Raw genomic sequence first — 24,065 nt, forward strand, 5'->3', positions numbered from 1 at the left:
AAAACTTAAGAAAGGTAAAATGTACCGACAGGCATAAAATCTACTTTAAAAAAAAAAAAAAAACAAAAACTAGTGCTCAGAGCAATGCCAGTCTGATGCAATCTCTAACCATAAAGTATCTGAAACAGTATTTTCTTTTTAGTTGAGATATATAAATGTAGTAACATTTGGAGCTCACGTATTTGGCTTCAACGACGACCTAGAACATAATCCAGAAACCGGAAGTGAACTCCAAAAGGCCTTAGAGCGCCACAGACAGGTGTCCTGGAGTCCACACGTGAGGCTCGCGCGCGCCGCATGGCGAGGGGCTCAGGCCCTCCCCAAGAGCCTGCTTCACACAAACGCCACTGGGCAAGGGTACAGCCATGGGCCTGGCTCGGTGCCCCCTGCAATGTTCCACATCCTGGACACGCACAGCAATCCTGCTAAGGGGTACAGGGCGGGTACTCTCCCCGCGGTGGGGACTGTGGCCCCAGACATTCAGGAGAACTCTGTCTTTTTCTGCAAAATGGGGGTGGGGGGGAAGTAAGAGCCACGTGATAGTAATTTTACTTTTCTTACTCTCTTCCCACTGAGATAAAATGCCAAAAAGCCAAGTAATGACAGCCAAGTAATTCTCTTCAATATATTCATCACAAGAACGTCTGTATGCCTCAAAAAAAAAAAAAAAAAAAGTCCTGTGCACCTGTACCAAACATAACTAGTGTACACACACTACGTGGGGGAGCATAGAGAGTCCCCCTACCTTTGTGACCGAGGCCCAGGCAGGGAAGCAGAAACTATGGGCCTCCAGCTCTGAAATCCCAGGAGTTAATGACTTTCTCAAGGTCACACATCCGGCCTTGAGGCCAGAATCCAGGTCCTTTGGTTCCTGCGTCAGTATTTTTTCATTACCTTTAACAAGGTGGCTACTTGACTCTGCAGTCATGAACGGATTAGAACATCGCACTGGAAGCGGGGAGGGCTCGGCACACTGACAGCAGTGAGCGGAGATGACTGAACCCTGGGAGGCTCTATGGCTTAGTGGTTACACAATCACGGGCAGTTTTCTTAACCTCTCTGAGCCTGTTTCCTCATCTATAAAACGGCGATGATAACTAGCTGCAAGAGTTGTGCAGAAAAGAGATGATGTACGTAAAGTTTCCAGCACATAATGGGCACTTAATAAATGGCAGCTCTAGTTATTATCTTAAGAACTCAATGAATAGAGCTAACAGGAGCCTTTTAACTCTGGAGCAAAGAGAATGAAACATCTACATAGAATACATAAGTGCATCTCTGTAGTTGAGCACATTTCATCACATCATAATGATAACCCTGAGGGATTCAGAAAAGGCTCAGCTGAGGGGAGAGCACCCTTGGGTGGGAGGAACCTGTGTTTGGGAGTCTGACGCTCTGGTCCCAATCCCAGCAGCCCTAGTTACTAGCCTTGTGACACTGGCCATTGGTTTCCTGACACTCAATTTTCTCATCTACTAAATGGGGATAATAACGGTTGTCATGAGAATTAAATGTAGGCCCCTGGCCTTTAGCAGGTGCTTATTAAATGTCGGGGCCTTTCCCCCTTTGTCTTCTACTCCATATCAGATGGCAGTGGGTGCTTTGATGCCTTCTTGTTAGATTTCTGTCCAGAAAAATGAAAACATTTTTAAGTATGGTGTTGAAATGGGTAAGTTTCAGTCACCTGGAAAACTTATACACACAGGATATTCTTTAGTCTTCAGTATTGTGACTCGTGTGAGCATTTCTGAAAAAAATCTACATTCATTAGAGTACTAAAGCACAGTATGCAGCATGCAGTAAGCATTTAATGAATACTTGCTGCAAATTGAATACATGAAAGGAGTGATAATCCAACCAAAAAACAAGCAACTTTTATGTGCATAAAAAGTGCAGTCTTGGGACTTCCCTGGTGGCGCAGTGGTTAAGAATCTGCCTGCCAGTGCAGTAGACACGGGTTCAAACCCTGGTCCGGGAAGATCCCACATGCCGCGGAGCAACTAAGCCCGTGTGCCACAACTACTGAAGCCCGTGAGCCTAGAGCCCGTGCTCCGCAACAAGAGAAGCCACCACAATAAGCATGCGCACCGCAACGAAGGGTAGCCCACACTCTCCACAACTGGAGAAGGCCCACACGCACCAACGAAGACCCAATGCAGCCTAAGATAAATAAAATAAATAAATAATTTTAAAAAACCAGTAATTCGTTCTAAACTGAGAAAAAAAATCTGGAACCGAAAAAGCAGGAACATAGTTTTTCTCCTATTCAATAATAATCAATAATTTTTCTCCTATTCAATAAATGATCAATAGTTTTTCTCCTATTCAATAAATGATCAATAGTTTTTCTCCTATTCAATAAATAATCAATAGTTTTTCTCCTATTCAATAAATAATCAAGAATGGTTTAGTCTAGGTGCGCTGCACAACTCAGTACTTTGGGTTTCTCAAGTTTCTCTTTTGACCTGGCTTACACTGACTGTTTAACTTCGAGTTAGCAGAAATTCACTTCATTTTCCTGACTCATGAAAGAGATGTATTCAGTAAAATCCGCGCCCTCACAGCTCTCACACAGTTTGTCCTGCCCAGACACACGTGCACTCACAGTGCCACCAGACACCAGATGTGGGGCAAGAGTGAGGTTCTGTCACCCAGCCCAGCGAGCAACACCCTCCTCTCCACCACAGAGATAACATGGACTGACCGTGACATCCCAGCCACACTCGGCTTGGAGCTCCGTGGGGTGCCCTCCCCCAGGGCAGGACCAAAGGCACATTCTTCCAGCGCAGGACCACCTCCTGTCTCTGGAGACACGTGGGCACACCGCCCTGGTCTACCTGAGTCTCAAAGGGCCACGGGCCAGGGTTCAGCGGTCTGGACAAGACTACCGTCACCTGCCGGCCCGATCACTCCTGTACATTCCAGTGCTGTCCATGGTCACGCGAGAACAGAGAAAGATGGTGAAACGTGAGGGATGGGGGAAGCAGTGTCCGCTTTGAGTTGGTGGAAGGATGCTGATGAGCGGAGGAAGGTGGGGGAGGAGGGCTGGGAGGAGGGCGATGGTCCCATGTCAACCTGGGGCAAGTGCCTGGGAATCACTTATGGGGCGAGATGCTGCCGCAGCCACATGAGAAATTCCCTGCAAAACTGCTGAACGATGGTACTTATCTGCCTCAGATGACGGTCACAATATAAAAATTCCCAGGGTCGGGCTTCCCTGATGGCGCAATGGCTGAGAGTCCGCCTGCCGATGCAGGGGACATGGGTTCGTGCCCCGGTCTGGGAAGATCCCACATGCTGCAAAGCGGCTGGGCCCGTGAGCCATGGCCGCTGAGCCTGCGCGTCCGGAGCCTGTGCTCCGCAGCGGGAGAGGCCACAACAGTGAGAGGCCCGCGTACCGCAAAAAAAAAAAAATTCCCAGGGTCACCCCATTTTAGAAGCCAGCTTCTCCTGGCTAGCTGCTCCTCAACACGCCCTCCTCTGGCCGCGACTTCGCCAATTCGTCAAGAAAACAAAATGCCCGTCTTCAGCTCAGCGCATGGGCTTCCCTCACCAACACCATCTCCATGAAAACCCAAGGAGAAAGTAATTAAAAGTGACATACAGTTTATGAATATTCACACTGTCTCCCACTGGTGGGCCAGCAGCCACATGTGTTCTAGCATTAGAGGGGGAGGCTGCTGGCAGCCGGTTCTCCGGGAACAGCGGTCCTTGTCGTCAAAGGGACCATCACAGCGGGCAGCTCCAGAGCCAAGGGTGAGGCCTAAATACAACTGCACAGCCATCGAGAGGTCGGAAGCCACCTTTCATCACCGGCCAGCTGGGTGGCCTTGGGGGGTTCACCACACCACCTCCTGGGGCCACCCCATCCGTGAAATGGGACTGATGATGTCAACCCAGTTACCTGACGTCAGTGCTACCAGGAGGAAAACTTCTGTACGCATGACACAGAAATGGATCTAGCTGAGCTTGAGGACATTAGAAAGTTTTCCAAGGGGGCCAGAGGAAAGCAAAGAACCAGAACAAATCAGAGCTGTTCTACTGGACAATTTACAGGACGGAAAGTTTGTTACAACCAATACAAACTCCCAAGAGGGCAAAGAATGTACACTCAAGAGAAAACTGTAGGGAAGGGAGATGTACAAATAGTCACTAAGTATCCCCCATAAAAGATGGTTTGGACAAATTGCCCCAAATCATGGGGAAGCATGACTGGGGAATAAAATGGCTGTAAAAATAGAGTTTAATGAAATCTTATCCCACTTAAGACAGCTTAACTTTGATCACAGTGATTTCTAATTTTCCTTACTGGATCCTCCTTGAGAGAGGGGTCTACTTCTGATTCATCATGGCACACTGCCTGGCTTATGACAGGTATCCAATAAACGTTTCCTGAATGAAGGGGGAACGAAAAGCTGCAAGTCAAGATTTGGAGAAGAGCAGACATATTATGAACGTTTACAACAGTTCTGGGAGAACTGGCCAGAAGGGGAAAGTGCATTGCAGACCAGCAGACACCAAGGCAAGGAGCAGGTACCTGGAAAGCCATGGATAAGATAATGTTTGTGGAACTTTGGTTGGTTTTATGGAGAGTAGGGGGAAAAAAGCAAATACGTAAATCTACATGTGGTAATATGCAAATTCCTTTTTCACCTAAAGGCCTGTGAGAATAAAATCTAATTATCTGCGTGGCAATCCAGGGGTGGGGGAGGGTGAAACGCAGAGTCTTTACTGATCAGGGAAGACAGGTAATGTGAAAACAAAACCCAGGTACTTTGTACGTCCTCTAAATGGCAGGGCCAAGAAAGGGTGTCACACACAACGGGCACAGAGGTGAGGAAGGGCAGAAAGGGCCAGGGGGAGGCAAGGATGAAAGGAAAGCACTTGCGCCTCCCTGGGGTCCACACTCCCCAGGGGACATACTCTCAGCATTTTCTTCTTCAGAGAGGTTGACATTTCCATGCATTTCCACGGGCCAGGCCTTGCATGCGTGGATTTCATTTAATCCTCACACTTTTCTAAAACAGGGTTGTTGTCCCAAATGTAGGCATTAGGAAGGTTAAATAACCTGCCCAAGGACATAGTAAGGTGCAGAACTAGAATTTTATTTCAGGTTTGCCTGCTCTAAAACCAGCAATACCATATACTTTAAGAATACTAAAAATGTCATAAACAAAGGTGTTTTTTTTTTTTTTAGACCAAGATTAGTCTCCCTTATAAGACGGAGGGAGAGAGCGAGAGCCACCCCCGGCTCACCATCCACACTGCACCTGCTCTGCAGGTAAGATCATGTTCCTCAGAACAGCACCAACCTCCACTTTTGCACACTTGGTGCCTGGGGCCCTCAAAGAGAGTGAAGATAAAGCTGTTCCTTTTCTTCCCAAGTCAAGGAAAAAACAAAACAAAATGTTCTTTAGTGTTTCAGCCTAGCACCAGAAAAGTACAAATGATCCTAAAAAATCTGCTTTTGTAAGGATTTTAAAATCAGCTCCATAGTTACCGCACAAATACAGTTCTCAAAGCTACTCATATCCAAGCTGGCATTTTTAACAATGTTGGGTCCCACGTACAAATAAACCAAAAAGGGCCTAAATCTCAGTTCCCAGTAAAATCTCATCCCACTCCAACTTTTTAGCTTGAAGAAGTTTTTTTTTTTCCTTTTTAAAAAGTAATTTATTGAGGTGAAATTCACATAACATAAAATTTACCATTCTGTGGTATTTAGTATATTTACGATACTGAGTGACCACTACCTCTACCCAGTTCCAAAACATTCCCATCACTCCAAAGAAAACCCTTGCCCTTTCAGCAGTTTCACCCATTCCTCCCCGCTCCCCACCCTGTCAACCACCAACCTGCATTATGTCTTTACGGGTTTATCTGTCCCGTTCATATAAAAAGAATCACACAACATGAGGCCTCTCGTGTCTGGCTCCTTGCACTGAGCACGGTGTTTTGGATGTACACCCATGTGGCAGGGTGTGTCGGAAGTTGCTTCCTCTTCATAGCTGACTAATATTCCGTTGTAAGGATATACCACATTCATCCACTGCTGGACATCTGGGTGGTTTCCACCTTTGGTCTATTGTGAATAATGCTGCTATAGATGTACAAGTATTTGTCTGAGTACCTGTTTTTAATTTCTTTGGAGTGGAACTGTGAGTATCATCTGGTAATTTTACATTTAAAATTCTGAGGAACCGCTGAACTTTTCCATAGTGGCTGCACCATTTTACATACCCACCAGCAATGTATGAAGGTTCCTGAGAAAGTTCTTTTAAACATATCTAATTTATGAAAAAAAATTCCTGAAATGATTTTTTATTAATGCTGACCTTTGCAGCTCATGAAAGGCTTAGGGGATTTATGTAACAGCTTTCCTTTAACAGTCCTTGTGAAATCTCTAATCCTCAACACCCCCCCACCCCCCGACCAAGTATGGAGAATATGTTAATCACCAGAACAGACACCCAGGACATTTACAATCTAGGTAGTTGCCCAGGACTAACACTCAGGACACAATTACAAAACAAATCTAAGTCTAAAAGTTCCATCAAATGCAAGGAGGCATAAAATACAGATTTTTAAATGCAACAAGAATTTATAGCAGACAAGGGAGAGATGCACGGAGAGCAAAGTGGCCAAAGAAAGATGAATAGAGAAATGAAGCCTGAGTAAGACGCTGAAGGACGGGTATAATAAATAAGAAACACAATAACCCCTGGCTTCCATCCAACGGCCGCCTCATGGACTGAGGGGTACTCTGCTCTGTTACTTCAGGGTAGCTTGGGCAGCAAGCGTCCTGGGAAGGAAACGAAGAGCTGGGATCCTCAACCTGCCTCGCCAGCAGAGCCCTACCTCATTTCCCAAGGGCGGCAGGGAGCAAATCTCCTGCAGAAGAACCCCCTCCCACCTGCTAAGAAAGGCGACGTTGTCGTGTTTCGGGGCAAAACTAAGTATTTAAATGCGGTGAGCCTGGCTTGCTAGATGGAAGGAGGGATCACATGAGTGTGTACAAGGTCCCTCCCCGCGTCCCCCGCAGTGCCTGGACACCTCCACCGCGCCTACGCTGCGTGTGCCTTCCTTCCACAGCAAGAAGGTAGATTTCTGTGCGGAGGGACGCTTCATCAAAGCGCAGGTCAGTGTGACACTCGGGCACACCCTGCCGTCCGAGGGCCGGGCAGGGCCTGGAGTGCGGGTCCCTGCGCCCCACGCCCGGGCGCGGTCCTCCACAGCACTTGAACTTCAGCGAGCTGACAAATCAACTGCTCTCTACCTGGCACTGCCGCTGTCTGCATCCATCCTATTTACATTTTGGGGGTGTAGGCTCTTGGGGCCGAGGCTGACGGGTCCCCGAACGCACTGAGGGCCGAGGTGCGTGGTTGCAGCACGCCCCGGAGGACGCGCATGCGCACTGTGGCCGCGCGCCTGCCCCGTGGGCTCTCCCACCCGGACTCGTTCATTTTCGAGCTGGTGTAGATGCCGTCCGTTTCTTCGAGTCAAGGACACCACCTTTCGCTACCACCAGGACAGGGAGGGAGCAACAAACAAAACCAAGCAGTATGCAAATCCCAGTGTGCGTGCGGAACCAAGCACAGACTCCCAACGTGACGGGAAAACGAATCATGGCTCCGCGGCGCCCCTTCCAGAGGACACGCCGCCAGTCTGTATGAGGGTGGGGAGGGCGGGAGGGCGGACGGGAGCCTGCTCAGACCAAACACATTCCCGGGCCGGCCGGGGCCTGTGCACGGGAGTTAGAGGCTGTGCCTCTGCATCCGACGTTGTTCTAGGTGTCTTGGCCCGGGGCCCTCCACCAGGGCAGGAATGGCCTGGACACAGTGGGACATGCAGGCTGCACTCGTGGGGCTGGTCACCAACACGTGGGTGACCCCCGACAAGGCACTGACCGCACAGTGAGATGGGGACAACAACGCTGCCCGAGCTACCCTCGGAGCTATGCTAACCGTCACCTAAAGTTCCTGGAACACAGAAAATGCGAGTCACCATCGTAACCAAAGGCCCAGGCAAATACAAACGGTGAATTCCCCCCTCCGACAGGGTCTGCCCCACTCGGCACTTCTGCTGATTTCTTTGGTGGCTTCGTGTTCCTGAGACTTGCGTCCAAATGGGTGTGTTCCTAAGAGATGCTCTTTCCGGAGGAGCTGTGGCACATTCCCCAGAGGTGGGGGTAGGGGGCCCGTGGTACCCACAGCATCTGCAGTGTCATGCACACAGGTGTCTGACATCGCCTGCTGAAGAGAGCTTGTAAAGTAAAGCAACGAGATGAGGATATGGGTCTTTCTATACAAACCATGACACAGAATATGAACAGGAAAAGCTGGAAAAAAAATTCTAATGGCTCATTTTCAGAGAAAAATCTATCTTCAATCTTACTGTTTCTGTCAGCGCCAGCAGTAACCTCATTTGGGTCCGCATGGCCCCAAATTGAGAGCCACACATGAATACATTTCTTGCAGGGGCAGCAAAGCAATTAACTGGCAACCTTCTAAGAACCGAGCTCTCGCTGAACTGTGTCCCCAGAGTCTACGTATGGTGGTGCCTCGGTGCCTGGAGACGTCCCACCACTGCTGTGTCCACCTGGATTAGTGTGGGAGAACCTTGGGGACACAGGTAGGGGAAGAGAAGAAGAAGGAAAAGGCAGGATAGAAAGGAAAGGCTGGGCATGGTTAGACATAGTAACCTATTTACAGTCTCCGCTGTGCCCAAGGCTCGGAGGGGCTACGTGAGGCTAAGTACAGTGGGGCGAACTCACATAGACCTTCAAGGTGCCCACGGCCCTGGTGTGTTACGTCACCTGGTCCAGCTAAGGAGATGGCACGTCAGGGAGGTTAGGAGATTCACCTGAGTCACACGGTTGGTGGGACACTGAGACCCGGGTCTCTGTCTCTGCGTCACCTCCCTAGACGATGCCAGTGGTGGCTGGTCATTTCAGGTCGCTGTAAAGTGGGTTGATAACATCAGCCCTGGTTCTTTCACAGGGTCTAAGAGCCAGACTCTGGCCCCAGGAAGTGCATAATTTCCTTGGAGGTCAAAGGAACAAGTGCATAACATGCCAGATTATACAACGTCCGAATGTCTCCAGAGGAAGAAAACATTTCTGGCTGTGGCAAATCTGGCACTTGGGCTCCACCACAGGAGCCGGACAGGGCTGGGTTCTGGGGCCTGGGTGCAGCGGCGGGCAGGGGAGGCATCCTGGGAACACTGTGGGCTCACATGGGTGCTGAGGGCGAGGCTGGGGCCTTGGAACAGGACTCCGAATTCCGGGCTGGGAACTGGGATGTGGGAGCCAGAGCAGGCAACAGAGGAGGGAAGATGGAATCAAGGAGGGAGCTGGAGGGAGAAGGGGCTGTCTTCTGAGAAGGAAAAGGGCACGTGGAAGAGCAAGGAAGGAGGCCCCAGTTCTCCTCGGAACTCATGTAGAGAGCAGCCTGGGTGGCATCACGGGGCACGGGAAACGGGTGGGGTGGCCACGAGCTCAGATCTGCAAACGCACGGACCTCTCATTGCCAGGAGTCACAGAAAACCCCTGTCTTCAACCGGCCGCTCTGAGCTGCAGAGGACACCATGCAACGACATTTACATACTGTGGGCTTGTTTCTTCCAAGGAAACAAGTGAAAAGTTCCTGTCAGTGGGGAGGGAACGGAAGGAACGTGGCTCTGTGCCCAGCATGTGGCCTTGGGTCACGGCCCAGTTATTGGGGTGCGTGGCCCAGGCCGTGCTCTAGGGAACTGGCCTCATCACGCCTGGGATCACTGCCGGGGACAGGAGCCCCTCTCCAAGGCCCATCACTCAGAATGCAGACCACAGAACCCACTGCATCCAAGATGGCACGCAGGTGCCCTCTCTTTAGAGGGGATAAAAGACCTTTCCTACAAAACCAGCCACTTCTCTGTAATAAGCATGAATGTCCCCACAGATGGGAGGCCTGCCGTTGGGAAAAGCTGGTTTTAGGAAAGCTATTTTATCGAAAACGATGTTGTTTCACAGCTGGGTTTGCTGGCCATGGCCATGATAATGTAAGAGCCAAGGGCAGGGCGCTGTAGGCACAGTAAGGCTGGATGACCAAATTCCACAGACATCATCTTCCTCCTGGACTCCGGCATTTCAGGGGGAACAGTCCCTCACTTCTCTGTTTCTAGCGGTCACTGTCCTTCACTTTTAGAGGGCAAGTCCATGACCTATACATGAAACGGCAGATGTAAAGAAACTGGGGGAGAGAAATGCTTCCGTCATCAACAGCTGTTTATTCCCCAGAGTTGTTTTCATAGTTCCCTGGCCCAGCAGTTTCCAGAAATGATTGTTGCCCTGCTGGCCATCCTGTTCCAGGATGAACAAAGGTATCTCTTTTACCCAAACACAACACAACAAAAACAGGAAGAAAAACTAGGCAAGATAAAGTTGCAGGGTTTAATATTACCACCAGTTTCTTAGAGATCTTTAAGGGTAAATGGATTCTAAATTTTCACTTGGAATTTTTTAAATTTAATTTTCGGATGTAAGTTCTGTGAGTTTTACCCTGTTACCACCACGGCAGTCAGGACGCAGAGCAGCGCCACCTCCCGAAGACCTCCCTGCCGCTCGGCGGGGTGAATATTCACCTTTCACAGTAAGAACATCTGACTCTCAGGGCCAGAGCTATTTCTGTTCTGGGGGTTCACACTTAGTTCATTTTTGCCAATATAAGTTCTAATTTACAAAGAGAAGAGGACTAGAAACCCTTCACTGGTGGTCAGTGGATGACAAAGAAGCGGCACCAACAGTTTACCCCCATGTTCTGGCCAAACAACTTTGATTTTTAGAGTCGATAATTACATAAAGAAGGTTGTGACTGGGGAGTACACTTCCCGAGTCACACGAAGCAGGATCAGAAGGGGCTCCAAATACGGGGAACCCTAGGGACCAGCCTACCTGCTGCCACTGGACTCGTACACCCACACTCTCCCCAGGGAGCGACACACATCACATATACAATACACACTAACACATATGCCACACATACAATGCACACACCCCACGTATACAACACACACACCCCAATACACACAGCCAACACAAACCCCCCCAGATACCAACACATCTCACATATATGACACACACTAACACACATTCATTCACACATCCAACACACACACCACACGTATAGTACATACCAACACACACTCACACACCCAGCACGCACACGCACGCACACCTTCAGGGAGTCCTTGAGCAGAGCCCCGCCCATCGCTCCAGTCTTGGCTCCTGGACCCTTCTGATGTCGGCGGAGACGGACAGTGGATACAGGAAGCACGGCAGGTGGCAAACGCACTGTAACCTCTTGAGGCTTCCCATGCCTGCTCCCCACTGCTGTGAGGCCTGTGTGCCCAGCCCAAGTGCAGGATCCACAGCTTCACTGCAGGTACACGAGCAGCGGCAGGAGAGGGCCGGGCCCGTGCCCTCCAGTCAAGGATGCTGCACCCGTGTCTCCCTCCTGACTCAGAGGAAGAGAGGATGCTCCCCTCCTCAAGCGCTAACCCCTTCACCACGGCACAGGACACTGTCCCTTCCTGACACCAGAGGAAACCCACCAAACACACTCCGTTAGCGCCTACTGGATGTGAAGTATGTGCTGGGCCTCCACGTGTCCACAGAGATGGAAAAGAAACGACACGTGATCCCAAGGAGCTCGGGAATACTGGGGATGTCGATAGCCTACAATGATACCAGGCCAAATAAAATAAATGCTAAGCCAGAGGCACATACACCGGGAAGGGGGCCCAGGGGAGAGCGTGATGGTTACTTACAGCAGAGGCGAGGTGCACCCAGGGGAGCACGCACCACAGCCACCTCGCTTAGTCCTTAGAACAACCTCGGGAACTGCTGTCGTACTTCCCTCGTAAGAGAAAGAACAATGAGCCTCAGAGAGGTTTGGGAACTTGCCTGAGGTCACACAGCTATAAAGGAGATCTGGAATTCAAATCCAGATCTCTGCCAATAGAGTGATGACGATAAGAATAATGATAACGATGATAACAGTAGTGGCAGTAAAAGTAATAATAGCAGCTAACATGGGCTGAGCGCTTGCCACGTGCCAGGCACACACTGAGTAGTGTGTCAGGAGCTTTATCCTCTGCGGGAGATCTTTGTTCATTCAGTTCCTAAGTATGAAGACAAAGTCATGGGGCACACGACTAGCATGTCCGTTAACATCTCAAAAACAGAAAAGCAGATAAGGGGTTAGCGGCCCAGAGGACAGGGCTGTCTCCACACGTGCAAGGTTCCCTAGTCAGGTCTTGCTGGGCTCGGCCCTTTCTTCATACTGGGAAGTCATTTCTAATTTTCTGTAAAGGTGTAATGGGACATGACAGATGTTGGCTGATTTCAGGGAACTAATCTGTTAAAAGCTGAGTCAGCTGTCTTCAGGTTTTAAATTGAAATCTCACAGGTTGACAGAATGAACATTTTTGATGAGATGTGTCTGCTCCCCAAAAGGCTGACAAAGGGGGCCCGTATGATCCAGGGTTTGGAGATGCTGGATGCCATGGGCCTGAGGTTTAGGGCAACAGTGAAAGGACTGTAGGAAGGACTACAAGAAGCTGGGCACGTGGGTGTTTCTGCTGTGACAGTGTGAGTTCAGCTATAAACATATGAGGCCACTGATACCATCCATCCATCCATCCATCCATCCATCCATCCATCCATCCATCCATCCATTCATCCGTTCATCCATTCAATCGGCCAGTCACTCGCTCATTCAACAAAGGCGCCTTGGGGAACACACCTACAACAGCTACGAGCACCAGCAGACAGTAACCCGCCTCCACCTCACCCCACGGTTCTGACAAACTCATACTTCAGGCACCTCCCCCTGCTCAGGTATCTTCTCTCTCAGACAGAGCCTCCATCTCCCACCTCTAGCGGGCAGGCTGGCCAGATAAAAAGGAGAGTGGGGTGGAGGCAAGATTCTTTTTTTTTTTTTTTTTAGCGTTTCATTCAGATCTCCCAACTCCCCCCAAGACCAAAATTTGGAGTTCAACTCTGAATTCTTAGCCTGCAATACTTAAATTTGCCTACGAAGGCATTTCCCCTGTATTCCCCTTCCATTTAAAAACGACACACAGGTCATCGGTGGGGAGGACAGAGCGGATCCCCGAGCACAGGGCTGGTGCTCACACTTTGGGTCCTTCTGGGCTCGGGTCACGTTCCCGCTGATCTCGGCCACAGTCATGTGGTCTGTTCTGCCTCGCAGTCTCCCCTGAGTCTCCTCAAGCCCACCCAGTCCTCGAACAAGCTCGGCCCAAACAAAAGCACAGGAGAGTCAATACCCTTGAGGGCCCTCAGTCTCAAAGGGCCCAGAGCCCCAGCCTCCCCCATCCTGGGGCACAGTCCCTGAGGCCTACAGCAGGCCCCTTGGAGGGAGAACGCAGCCACCCCCTAACTCCTCCCGGGATCCCCCCACCCCATTCCCTTCCTCCTGCCTCCTGAGGTTTTCTCCCAAACAGACATGTTGCACCCAAGCCCTGCCTCAGGCTCTGCTTTGGGGACACCTCACCTACGACAAATTGCTTCTACAATGTCACCACCTCCATCTCTGCTCAGGAATGAGGGCCACAGCCCAGTACTCATCACCAAGGGTCCTGCTCCTCCACCTGGCTTTAAGACCCCATGAGCCAGAGGCCAATGGGGCCAAGGAAGAAAGGGAACGCCAGGCTCGAGCTGCCCTGGCGAGGCTGTGGCTGGGTGCTCCCTCCTCCTCTGGGGAGCTGGTGAGGCGGTGGGGAAAGGCTGGCCCGATCTGTCCCAGCTGTGATGCAGAGACCCGCAGCCGGGGGGAGGCCAAGGGCAGGGGGGAGGGGGCCCATTCACTGGGGAGGGCACTCGGGGCTCAGAACATATAATACAAGCGGCCCAGGGAGACTGGGCAAAGTGATTCAAAGGCAACATGCTCTGCCTTCTCGGCTCAAGGAGAGACGTCGACACCGGGGTAGACGAGGACAGTGGAGCCTGGCACGCCCACCGCTGGCTCCCCAGGGACAGCTCATTCCATGACAGATTCGGGGGCAGAGCTGCATAGCTGAGGGCACTCCTACTCATTTCTTGAAACCTCAGCACAAAGCACAGTGTCTGGCATATCTTCGGAATTCAAAAAATTACTTGTTCGATGCATAAATGAGGATTATAGCTCCAAACCCAGCTGTGGCTACAGGGAGAGTTCAGTAGCTACTAAGTGGTAAGTGCTCCGTCGACTGCAAATTATGCAAAAAGTCACGTGCGTTCATGTCTCCTCTGTCCATCTGCTTCCTCTCCCAACCACCCACCTGCCAGTTCACCAGACCACCCAGTAACCCCTCCTGTCGCACGCACCAGTGATTTTTGGATCTTCACTGTCACCACCACTGAGGCGTAAGGGGTTGGACCACAAGGAATCTAACAACTGGGCCCCTCGGCGGGGCTCTCAGCCACCCAGGTAAAGGGGCAATAGCCCCGTGCCAGGTTGCCCACGGCGCCCCACTTCTCCCATTTTGACGGGGCAGGTGGTAACCCCCTCTGTGGGGCAACCGACTCTGGGATCCAAGCCACCTCTGGCAACAGTTCTTAAGGGACAAAATAATAATTTTAAAAATGTAAATAAATAACTAAAGCAGGAAGAAACTCCTGGAGGTGATGGATCTGCTTAAGGCATAAACTGTGGTGATGGTTTTACCTCCAAACTCACCAAGCTGTACACATTAAATATGTACAGCTTTTTGTATGTCAATCATACCTCAATACAGTGGCTTTAAAAAAAGAATTCGCCCCAGAGCTTGCTTAAATCTGTCATCTGGCTCCACCCCCCAGAGAGCCTGTTCCTTAGATTTCTTTTGCAACCCAGGAATCTCCATTTTTAACAAGGACCTGGGTGATACTTTGGCAGGAGGGTCCTTGGATCACCCTTTGAAAACAACTGGTTTATACCTTGAGCTCAAGAGTGGTTCCAGCCCTCCTGTCCTCAGGTTTGGGGACATGTAGATGGCAATTCTGCAGCAAGGCAGAAAACTGGGCCAAGTTTCTGGGGCATCAACACTGCTTCTGCACCTGGGCCCTTGACCTCTGGGGTCGCTCTGGTTGGTTCATGTGGTCTGTGAATGTACATGGTTTTTCAATGTCTTTGAAGTTGTGTGTGTGTCCTTGCGTGTATACGCATGTCTGTTGCGTGTCTCCCTCCATGTGGCAGGCATCTATGTACATCAGCATCTTTGCTACAGCTGAGCATTAGCTTCTGTCACCAAGGTGCTTGCAAGCTCACCTAGCTGTGCGTATGTCATGCATGGGCTTATATTGTGTTATCTGGGTTTATTCGTGTGACTGTGCACGTGTGTGTATGTAGGCAGGACTGGAACACCAGGGCAGAGATACACTCAAATACACAGAGAGGTTCTCCCTTTAATTATTTCATACTAAAAAAAAATTCGATTTCAAATTATTTCACCACACAACTCAAGGTCCTAGAGATAAGTAAGGGAAAACTAAAGATAACCTAATAGCCCAGATAACTTATTGATTACTTCCCCTCAGAAAAGACACTGCAACTCTAAAAGCTTTTACATATTTATAACCACCTCCCTCATCTTGGTGAATGAGACTGTCAGTGGGTTGAATATTTCACTCAATATTCTCAAGGGTAAACTAGAACCCTTTCCTGTTGTATCTACTAGTAATAAAAAACAAATTAACTTAAAAAGCTAATGCCTGCAATGCAGATGCTTTCAGAGCTCTTCTTTTCAATCAAACCTAACTTCTAGTCAGGAATCTGCACAAGCTACGCAATTTTGGAAACTATTTTTATGACTTTATTAAGTTACGCCTCCTTTTTTTTTTCTTTTGCGGTACGCGGGCCTCTCACTGTTGTGGCCTCTCCTGCTGCGGAGCACAGGCTCCGGACGCGCAGGCTCAGGGGCCATGGCTCACGGGCCCAGCCGCTCCACGGCATGTGGGATCTTCCCGCCCAGGGCACGAACCCGTGTCCCCTGCATCGGCAGGCGGACTCTCAACCACTGCGCCACCAGGGAAGCCCTATGCCCCTTTTTTGAAGTGACTTAGCTAAAGACATTTTGGAAGATGCCGTGTTTCCTGCTGATGGGGAGGAGATGATGGAGGGTCCCCAGTGTGAGCCAATGAGGCCAAGGTCAGCCCACAGGAGAGAACACTGTCCCCTGGCCATGGACTAAGCACAGGCCCTTGTCATAATGAGATCCAGACACGGGGGTGTGGATGGCCCACAGTTGACATTCTACCAATATACTGACTCAGTGGAACACAGTCAGCTGGGGATGGACGGGGCCAGGACTGGAGCTACGGTCTCTTAACTCTCCTTCCAGAGGCTATTACTTGATAGCAGTGGTGGGACTTGAAACCCGGTTCTGGAGGCCAGAGCTTCACAACTGTGCCTCAGGGAAAGCAAAGTCCAGAAACAAAAGACAGCAAAACAAAACAAACGAACAAAACCTATTCCCTCTAAGCCAACTCTGCAATCACAGTACCAGAATTTAAAAGCATTAAAAGTGTTCACATTTATACTGGCTAATGGCGGGGGATGGGGAGGGGATCCCCATTATAATCTAGGGCCTCTTCCCTTTATTTATGAATAACTACTATTGTCTCCTAGCCTCTGGGTGCTCCCCAACTTTTTGCCCCCGTTTCAACTGATAACTTCACTCACATCCTTAACTTCACTGAATTACTCCTTTGTGAAGTCCAAGCCCCTCAAGCCTCCATCAACCTTCTCCACGGTCAGGCCTCCCTCATCTGATCCTTACTTGCCAGCCCGAGCCTCCAACTCCTTGCAGGTGTCACTGTCACCCCCTCCCCCCCATCTTCCCTTATTAATTCCAATCTCTGTGCCTCTCAGGCTCCCCCCGTCCCCATCTCACATTTCCTTTAAGATGGACCTCAAGAGTACTTCAATATAGCCTATTCTCTAAAAACCCTCCCTATTAACCCATCTCGCAAAATCTTTCACTGACTTTGAATCTCTTTAACTGGTTTTTCTCATCACCGGTTCCCTAGAGTCTCAATGAATATCTGATGAGTGATCAGACATTTGTAATATCAAAGTATCAGAAATACACTCTAGGCAATTTGTGGCTTTTAATCTCCTCCGAGAAACCATAAACTCCTCCAGATTCGAAATCTTGCGCCTTATCTCCTACCCGTCAGTACATCACAGGACACACAGTATGCACCCAATGAATGTTTGATGAATTGAACGGAATTAAAATTTATCTCCCCCCGACCTAAAACAACCATGGAATCAATTTGAAGATAGTGTCTGAAACCGAAAGAACCAGGCAAAAAAGGTTACATTATTCTGAAAGAGCAGATTACTGGCCTTCATGTCCTGAATTTTTATGCACGCCCCACCCTTTTTCTTTGGTCCTGGTAATGGTCTTAAGTGTTTCAAATTAAGTCTAGACAAGAGCATTTTGAATAACCGGAGCAGAAACAAAAAAATCCACACATTTTAATCACTATCTCCTGCCTGAATGGCACGTCTTTTTGTTTGTTTTTCCTGAGTAGAGCTTAATATTTAGTCTTGTTTTCAGTTTGCTGGTCACACTGACAGTGGAAATACCCCAGCATCAATTTATTGCTTGCTCCAAAAAAATAACTGGCATCAATGTAGAATCAAATGCAGTAGTCCCCCCTTAATCACAGTCAGCCGCGATCTAAAAATATTAAGTGAAAAATTCCAGAAACAAACCATTCTTAAGTTTTAAATTGCCTGCTGTTCTGAGGAGCGTGATAAAGTCTCACAAAGTCCCATTCTATCCCACGCAGGACGGGAAGGGCACCGTGGTGCTTGTGTTCAAGTAGCCCTTATTTTACTTAATAATGGCCCCAAATGGCAAGAACACGGATGCTGGCGATCCAGATGCTCCAAAGAGAAGCCTGTAAAGTGCTTCCTCTAAGTGAAAAGGTGAAAGTTCTCCATTTAATAAGGAAGGAAAAAGAAAGTATGCTGAGGTTGCTAAGATCTACGGTAAGAATGAAGAATGAATCTTCTATCCGTTAAATTGTGAAGAAGGAAAAAAGAAATTCGTGCTAGTTTTGTTGTCGCACCTCAAACTGCAAGTTACGGCCACAGTGTGTGATAGGGCTTGGTTAAGATGGAAAAGGCACTGAATTTGTACAATAAGATATTTTGAGAGACACCACATTCACATAACTTTTATTACAGTATATTGTTGTAACTGTTCTATTGTATTATTAGTTATCAATGTTAATCTCTTACCGTGTCTAATTTGTAAATTGCCTATGCATACCGGTATGTATGCATAGGAAAAAACACAGTGTACATAGGATTCTTTACTATCCTCAGTTTCAGGGACATCCACTGGGGGTCTTGGAACGTAACCTGGAGGATAAGGCAGGGCTGCTGTAGGGAAACGGCAGGGACTTCCAAGGTATGTTCACAGAAGTGCACAGGATCTGCTTCAGTTCCATCTCTTAGGGTGTGAACACTTCAAAGGAGACACCATTAAGGACCCCTTTCTCTCTCAGTGGGCCTCCAACAACCCGCACAAGCTCACCTCTGATTCCCCGTGGCGAGTCTTGGGGTATGTGCAGGGCGAGAACTTTCTCCAGGGACACCGCTCTGGAGACCGGGGTGCAGTGGGTCTGGGGCAGGGCCGTGGTGGTACTGTGTTCTTAACACGCTCTCCAAGTGATTCTTATGCACAATAAAGCCTGTGACCAGCGTGGTTTGATGGTTTAACTAGGTAACTGACCTTCGAGTTGGAAGGTCAGGTTGGACGGGGCTACCCACACATCAGGGTTAAACAATGAAAAAAGCAGCCTTTGTTTCCTGAAAAACACACGGTCAGGCTTGCTTCACAGGATACCTACGGCAATATGCCCGGCCTCGACCAAGCACGCGCCTAATAGCCGGGGGACACCGTTTGCTCCCCGAGACACACCTACTTTTCCAGGTACATCCCCCCCGCCCCACGAGGACAGGAACATCTCTTTACATCAGACTGTTTCCACATCACTAGGCGGGGACAACGGTGGGTTGAGACATTTAATACTGTCCATTTAAAAACAGGGCAGGACATTAAATGTCCTCCTCTTTGAAAGTGAGGTCGCCAGGGGATGATGGCTCAACTCAGATACAGGGGGCCCGGGGGACCCAGGCCCTGCCGAAGGCTGGATCCACAGGGTGATGACTCCTCTACGTCAGGTGGCTCAAACACAGAGTCTCTCACGACGCAGCTGAAAACACCGACCTTCTCAGATAACAACGGACCACTGAGGAGCCTTCTCTACCCACCTCCTCTCCCCTGTAAGAGGCAACACAATCAGGAAAATCAACTGGACCAATGTGGCCGGGAGCTGGCTGTCCCACGGCAAGGATTGATGCCGACCGGGCTGGAGGCTGTCCTCAAACCCTCAAACTGCCGTGTGTGGTAGCAAACTACTCCGGGGTTCAGACGAGACCCGGGGGAGGAACAGGACGCTGTGACCAATTTAGAGATGAAGCATCACTTCAGGCAGAAACACTGGGCTGGCTTTCATGTTGACTGTGCCCTTGAAAGCAGAGCTGGGCACAGGGGGGCCACCAGGAGGACCCGAAGGACACTCGCCTTTTTTGGTCAAACCGACCAGAGGAGGAAGGGGTCCTGCTCAGAAATTTATGCAACAGTCACATGAGGTCTAAAGAAAGGGGTCACATCACAACCAGAGGGAGGGCCTTCCAAGGCAAATGGGGGCACCGGGGCCGGAAGTGGAAGACGGAGAGGGGGCCTAAGGAGAGCCCTGGACTCACGGCACACGAGCCTTCCACACCCGGCGGGGCGGTTTCTCGGGCCGCCCATAGCTCCTGCGCTGGGGTCCCCCGTACCCGGGCACCAGGGCCGACATGAAAGCGCAGGAAGCCTGGAGAGTCTGTCTGCTGCGAGAGGGGTGCCACGTGTCACGTGGGCACAGGAAGGTGAGAACACGAGCGAGGCCAAGAGTCCCGAAGTCAGCTTACCCAGTGCATCAAGTTTGGCTGTAAGTACGCATTGCCTTTTTTTTTGCGGTACGCGGGCCTCTCACTGTTGTGGCCTCTCCCGTGGCGGAGCGCAGGCTCAGCGGCCACGGCTCACGGGCCTAGCCGCTCCGCGGCATGTGGGATCTTCCCGGACCGGGGCACGAACCCGTGTCCCCTGCATCGGCAGGCGGACTCTCAACCACTGCGCCACCAGGGAAGCCCAGCAGGCAGATTCTTAACCACTGCGCCACCAGGGAAGCCCCTGCATTGCCTTTTAAATAGAATTTTTAAAAGCCTTTTTACAAGTTGCTCCGCTCAAGTTTTAGAAAACATGAGTAAAGCCAGTATCGTCCATTAAACGGCATCAAGTTAACAAAATAATAAAAGCCCGAGCAGCCTTGACTTCGCTGCAGTTCACCCTAAATTCAGGCCAAGACCTAGGAAGGAGCGGCCTGGCATGCTGAACTGGCACCCTCAAGTGTAGAGTGACAGCGGCGGCGGGGAGCTGGCCAAGGCACTGGCTATCCCTCGGATGGGCTGGTGACCCTAGATGAACAGAGCTTGCGTTCAGAGAAGGGCACTTTGTCGAGAGCACGCCTGTGGTTCCAGCCCCTGGCCAGCGTCCTCCTTCACCCTCTCCCGGGGGTCCGCAGGGCCTGCTCCCTCCACCTTCAGGCCCAGGCTCCCCTTCCTCGGTGGCCACAGCCCTGGGCTCACAGCCTCCCCCTCTGCCTGGCTCCGGGGCTGCGGGCCTGACAGCAGACCGCAGAGGTCTAAGAAGCTGGTGAGCGGAGAGGAACCGGGTGAGCAGTACAGATCCACCCCTCCCGGAGCCCAGCAAGGACGCAGATGCGAGGCTCCTCCCTGGATGCTCAGGGCAGGCGGGTTGGGGGGAGGACAGCACGGGTGGAGGGGCTTAGAGACTTGTCTAATTCAGGACTGAGATGAGGGAGGTGAGGGGGCAGTGTGGATGTGTGGCCTGTGGCCACAGACCTCCCAGCGGAAGGGGTACGAGGTCAAGGACAGAGACCTACGGGCTGAGGGCCGGGTGAGGGCACCTGCAACACAGCCGGCCGGCCGGAGGGGTGAGCAAATCGGCAAACAAGGTGTGGGGGGGACGGGTGTGCCTCAGAACGTGTGACGGGCCCACTGTGCTGACGCGGCTCAAGCACATTCCCCGCCTTGCTCCATGGCCGGGAAGGAGGTGTGGGGAAAGCACGTGCTCACTCGGGGGTCGGGCCAGCAGGGCTCGGGCACGGAGGAGTCGTGGGATCCTGGTTCTACTGCGCACGTGTCAACCTCTTAAATGTGTTGTCAGCCCCATCTTCTCATGGGAGTTTTAGTTTCGTATTTTGCCAACTTCCATTTTCACCAGGCCGTTCAACATCCCCGCAGACACAGCCCATCACCATCTCCCCAGAACAGACTCACTCGCTTCCCATTTCCATCCAAGCCCTGTGCACTGACGGCGCGCCAGATACGGAGCCAAGGACCCAGCTGCGTCCCGGCTCCGTCATCCAACAGCCCCAACACGGCTGCTGCCCGGACTCTCCCAGGTTAGGGGTCAGGAACAAAGGGGTTAGAGAAACGAAGCAACCAGCCCAGTCGCACAGCTCAGCGAGCGGAGGGTTGAGGCTTTCCTGACCCCAGAGCCAGTGCTCTCATCTGGGTCCCACCAGAGCAGCGATTCCTAACCCTGGCTGCGCACTGGGAGCCCCAGGAGAGCTGTGACAAACACCCATGTAGGACGCCACCCCCAGAGATGTCGACGATTCAGTGTGTGGGGACTGGGACCTAAATCAGGTTATTTTTAAAAGCCCGCTCCACCCACCGGTGATTTTGACATGGAGCCAAGGGTGGGAAGCAGTATGCCACAGACTCCAGGATGGCGAGGGCCTTGCCTCTGCTCTCCTGGCTGTGTCCCAGTCCCCAGCGCTGTGCCCGGCTCATGTTAGAGGTGAAATAAATCCTTGTTGAACGAGTGAAGGAATGAAAGCGTCACACTTTCCCACCAAGGGTGCTACAATCCTTCATCTTCCTGACCCCAAAGTTCTCCCACCGCCGGAGCCCGCTGACTGGTCCCTAGGCTACAGACCCTCCCTCCTCCCATCCCCTTTCCACACGGACACAGAGCCAGCCCCTCAGAGCATCGCTTTCATCCTATCACCCACCCTCTGCTGTTGAAATGTTTCCGCACTCGCTCCACGTTTATGGACACAGTTGCAACCCCTTCATCTGGTATCTAAGACCCCAACATCCTGGTCCCAACCTATCCTTGCCATCAGATTTTCCACCACCCACGGATTCTCTGTTCTGCCAGGCGGGCGTCCTCCTGGTCTGCAGTGTTGAGTCCTGCGCATTCTTGCCAGAGTGACTTCATAATGCGTGCCTCTCTCGCTCCTTCACCCGTGTCTGGATTCCACCCGTCCGTGACAACCTGACCCCCCGACCATGCCTTTGCTCTTTGCCCACAGCCCCCAGGAATCCCTCCCAACTCTGAACCTCTACACCAAGGATCTTACTTGGCTCCATTCTTACACGGCTTCTAATCATCATTTCAATGTGCACATGTCCTAAATTTCTTGACTACATCGTGATCACTTGAGGGCAGCAATCTTACCTCCCAGGCAGTGACCAACACTGCACATGCTCTGTGAATGCCGCTGGGCACTCAGCATCTCCTGTCTCGGGACAAACGGCCTTACCTGTAATATCTGGACTGCAAGTAGGTGGAGCACACAGCCTTGGACACGTGACTGGCTGAACCAAAGTCGATGACCTTGACTCTGTACGGTTGTCTAGATGGATCCACCAGCATGATGTTTTCTGGTTTGAGGTCAGCGTGGATAAGACCTAGGCTTTTTAGCTTCATCAGGGCTGTGGCAACCTGCTGGAGGACCGGGCGAATGTATTTGAGGGGCAAAGGGCTGAACTTGTTCTGCTTCAGAAAGTCATAGAGGTTCTGCTCCAGCATCTCAAAGACCAAGCACGTGTGGTTCTTGTGCTGGAAGCACTCGTAGGCACGGACGAAGTTGTAGTCGTCGGCGCTCTCTGTGCTCAGGCGGGCCAGGATGCTCACTTCGATCTGACCTTGGCGGGCGTATGACGGGTGGTTCTTCAGGATCTTGATGGCCACAATCTCGTTGGTGCCCCGTTTCCAGCACTTGACCACTTGCCCAAATGTCCCTCGGCCCAGGAACTCTAAGACCTCATACGTGTTGGTCATGGAGCACAGCACCTCATGCTGGACCAGCTGATAATCCCCCTCGCTGTTGGAGCCACTGTTTTTGGAAGTGGCGGTCGAGGTGGTGGCAGTGGCTACAGTGGCCCCACTCGCGTTATTCTGAATCATGGGTGGATGCTCTTCGATGATCTGCACGCTGCTTGTGTTCTCGATCTCCTCACTCTTCCGCTTGAGTCCGCATTTTTGGTAGGTATCCAGAAGACTCACAGTGCTGCGACGCATGAGGTTGTGCGGCCCGCCGAGGACTGGCCCGGTGACGGAAGTGCTACCTGCTGATGTCACGACGATGTGCCCGGTGCTTCCTGGGAAGATGATGGTCTGCTCGTACGGTAGGCTGGGGTTTGGGATGGGCAGGGAGGCGCTGACGGTTGTGGCGGCTGGCTGGGATGGTGGCGCGTTCTTGCTCTGGCCATACGCTTTGCTGTGGGAGCCGTACCCGGTCATGTCCCAGTTGGAACCCGGCTCTACTTTCAGTTTCTTCACGCTACAGAAGGCACTTGATTGAAGGGTGTGAGGGGAGAAAACGTGCACATGTGAGGCCATACCTGTGAGAAAGTGAAAGGCGAAAAGAAATAGCTTAGTCACCCTTACTCGAATGAACGCGACAGAGCCACTTCAGGTCTGACCGGCGGCATGGGTCCTAGAGTGAATACTGTCTTCTCACTTCGAAACAACGTCGGAAAAGTGAATCTATTCCACCCAGAAGCACCGGCTGGTCGCTCAGTCTGTGGGCTCCAGGGGTTCCAGGGTTGTGCCCGCCACCATCAGGAGGGTGGGAGACTTGCAGGGTGGGAATACAGTCAAGACTC

At 51.1% G+C, this 24,065-nt stretch overlaps 1 protein-coding gene across 2 annotated transcripts in view; it reads right to left on the minus strand.

The window, feature by feature from the left end:
- HIPK2 (homeodomain interacting protein kinase 2) overlaps positions 1-23,799 on the minus strand; it is a gene marked incomplete at both ends in the record, with an annotated part of 121,917 nt that extends 98,118 nt beyond the window's left edge. For both annotated transcript variants that reach the window (XM_079710918.1, XM_079710917.1), the window contains one exon: positions 22,718-23,799. In XM_079710918.1, coding sequence (XP_079567044.1) covers positions 22,718-23,799 — 1,082 coding nt within the window. The remainder of the gene's footprint in view (positions 1-22,717) is intronic.
- Between the last annotated feature and the right edge of the window lie 266 nt (positions 23,800-24,065).

The sequence above is a fragment of the Hyperoodon ampullatus genome (assembly GCF_949752795.1).
Source record: "Hyperoodon ampullatus genome assembly, chromosome: 9".
Classification (NCBI taxonomy): domain Eukaryota; kingdom Metazoa; phylum Chordata; class Mammalia; order Artiodactyla; family Ziphiidae; genus Hyperoodon; species Hyperoodon ampullatus.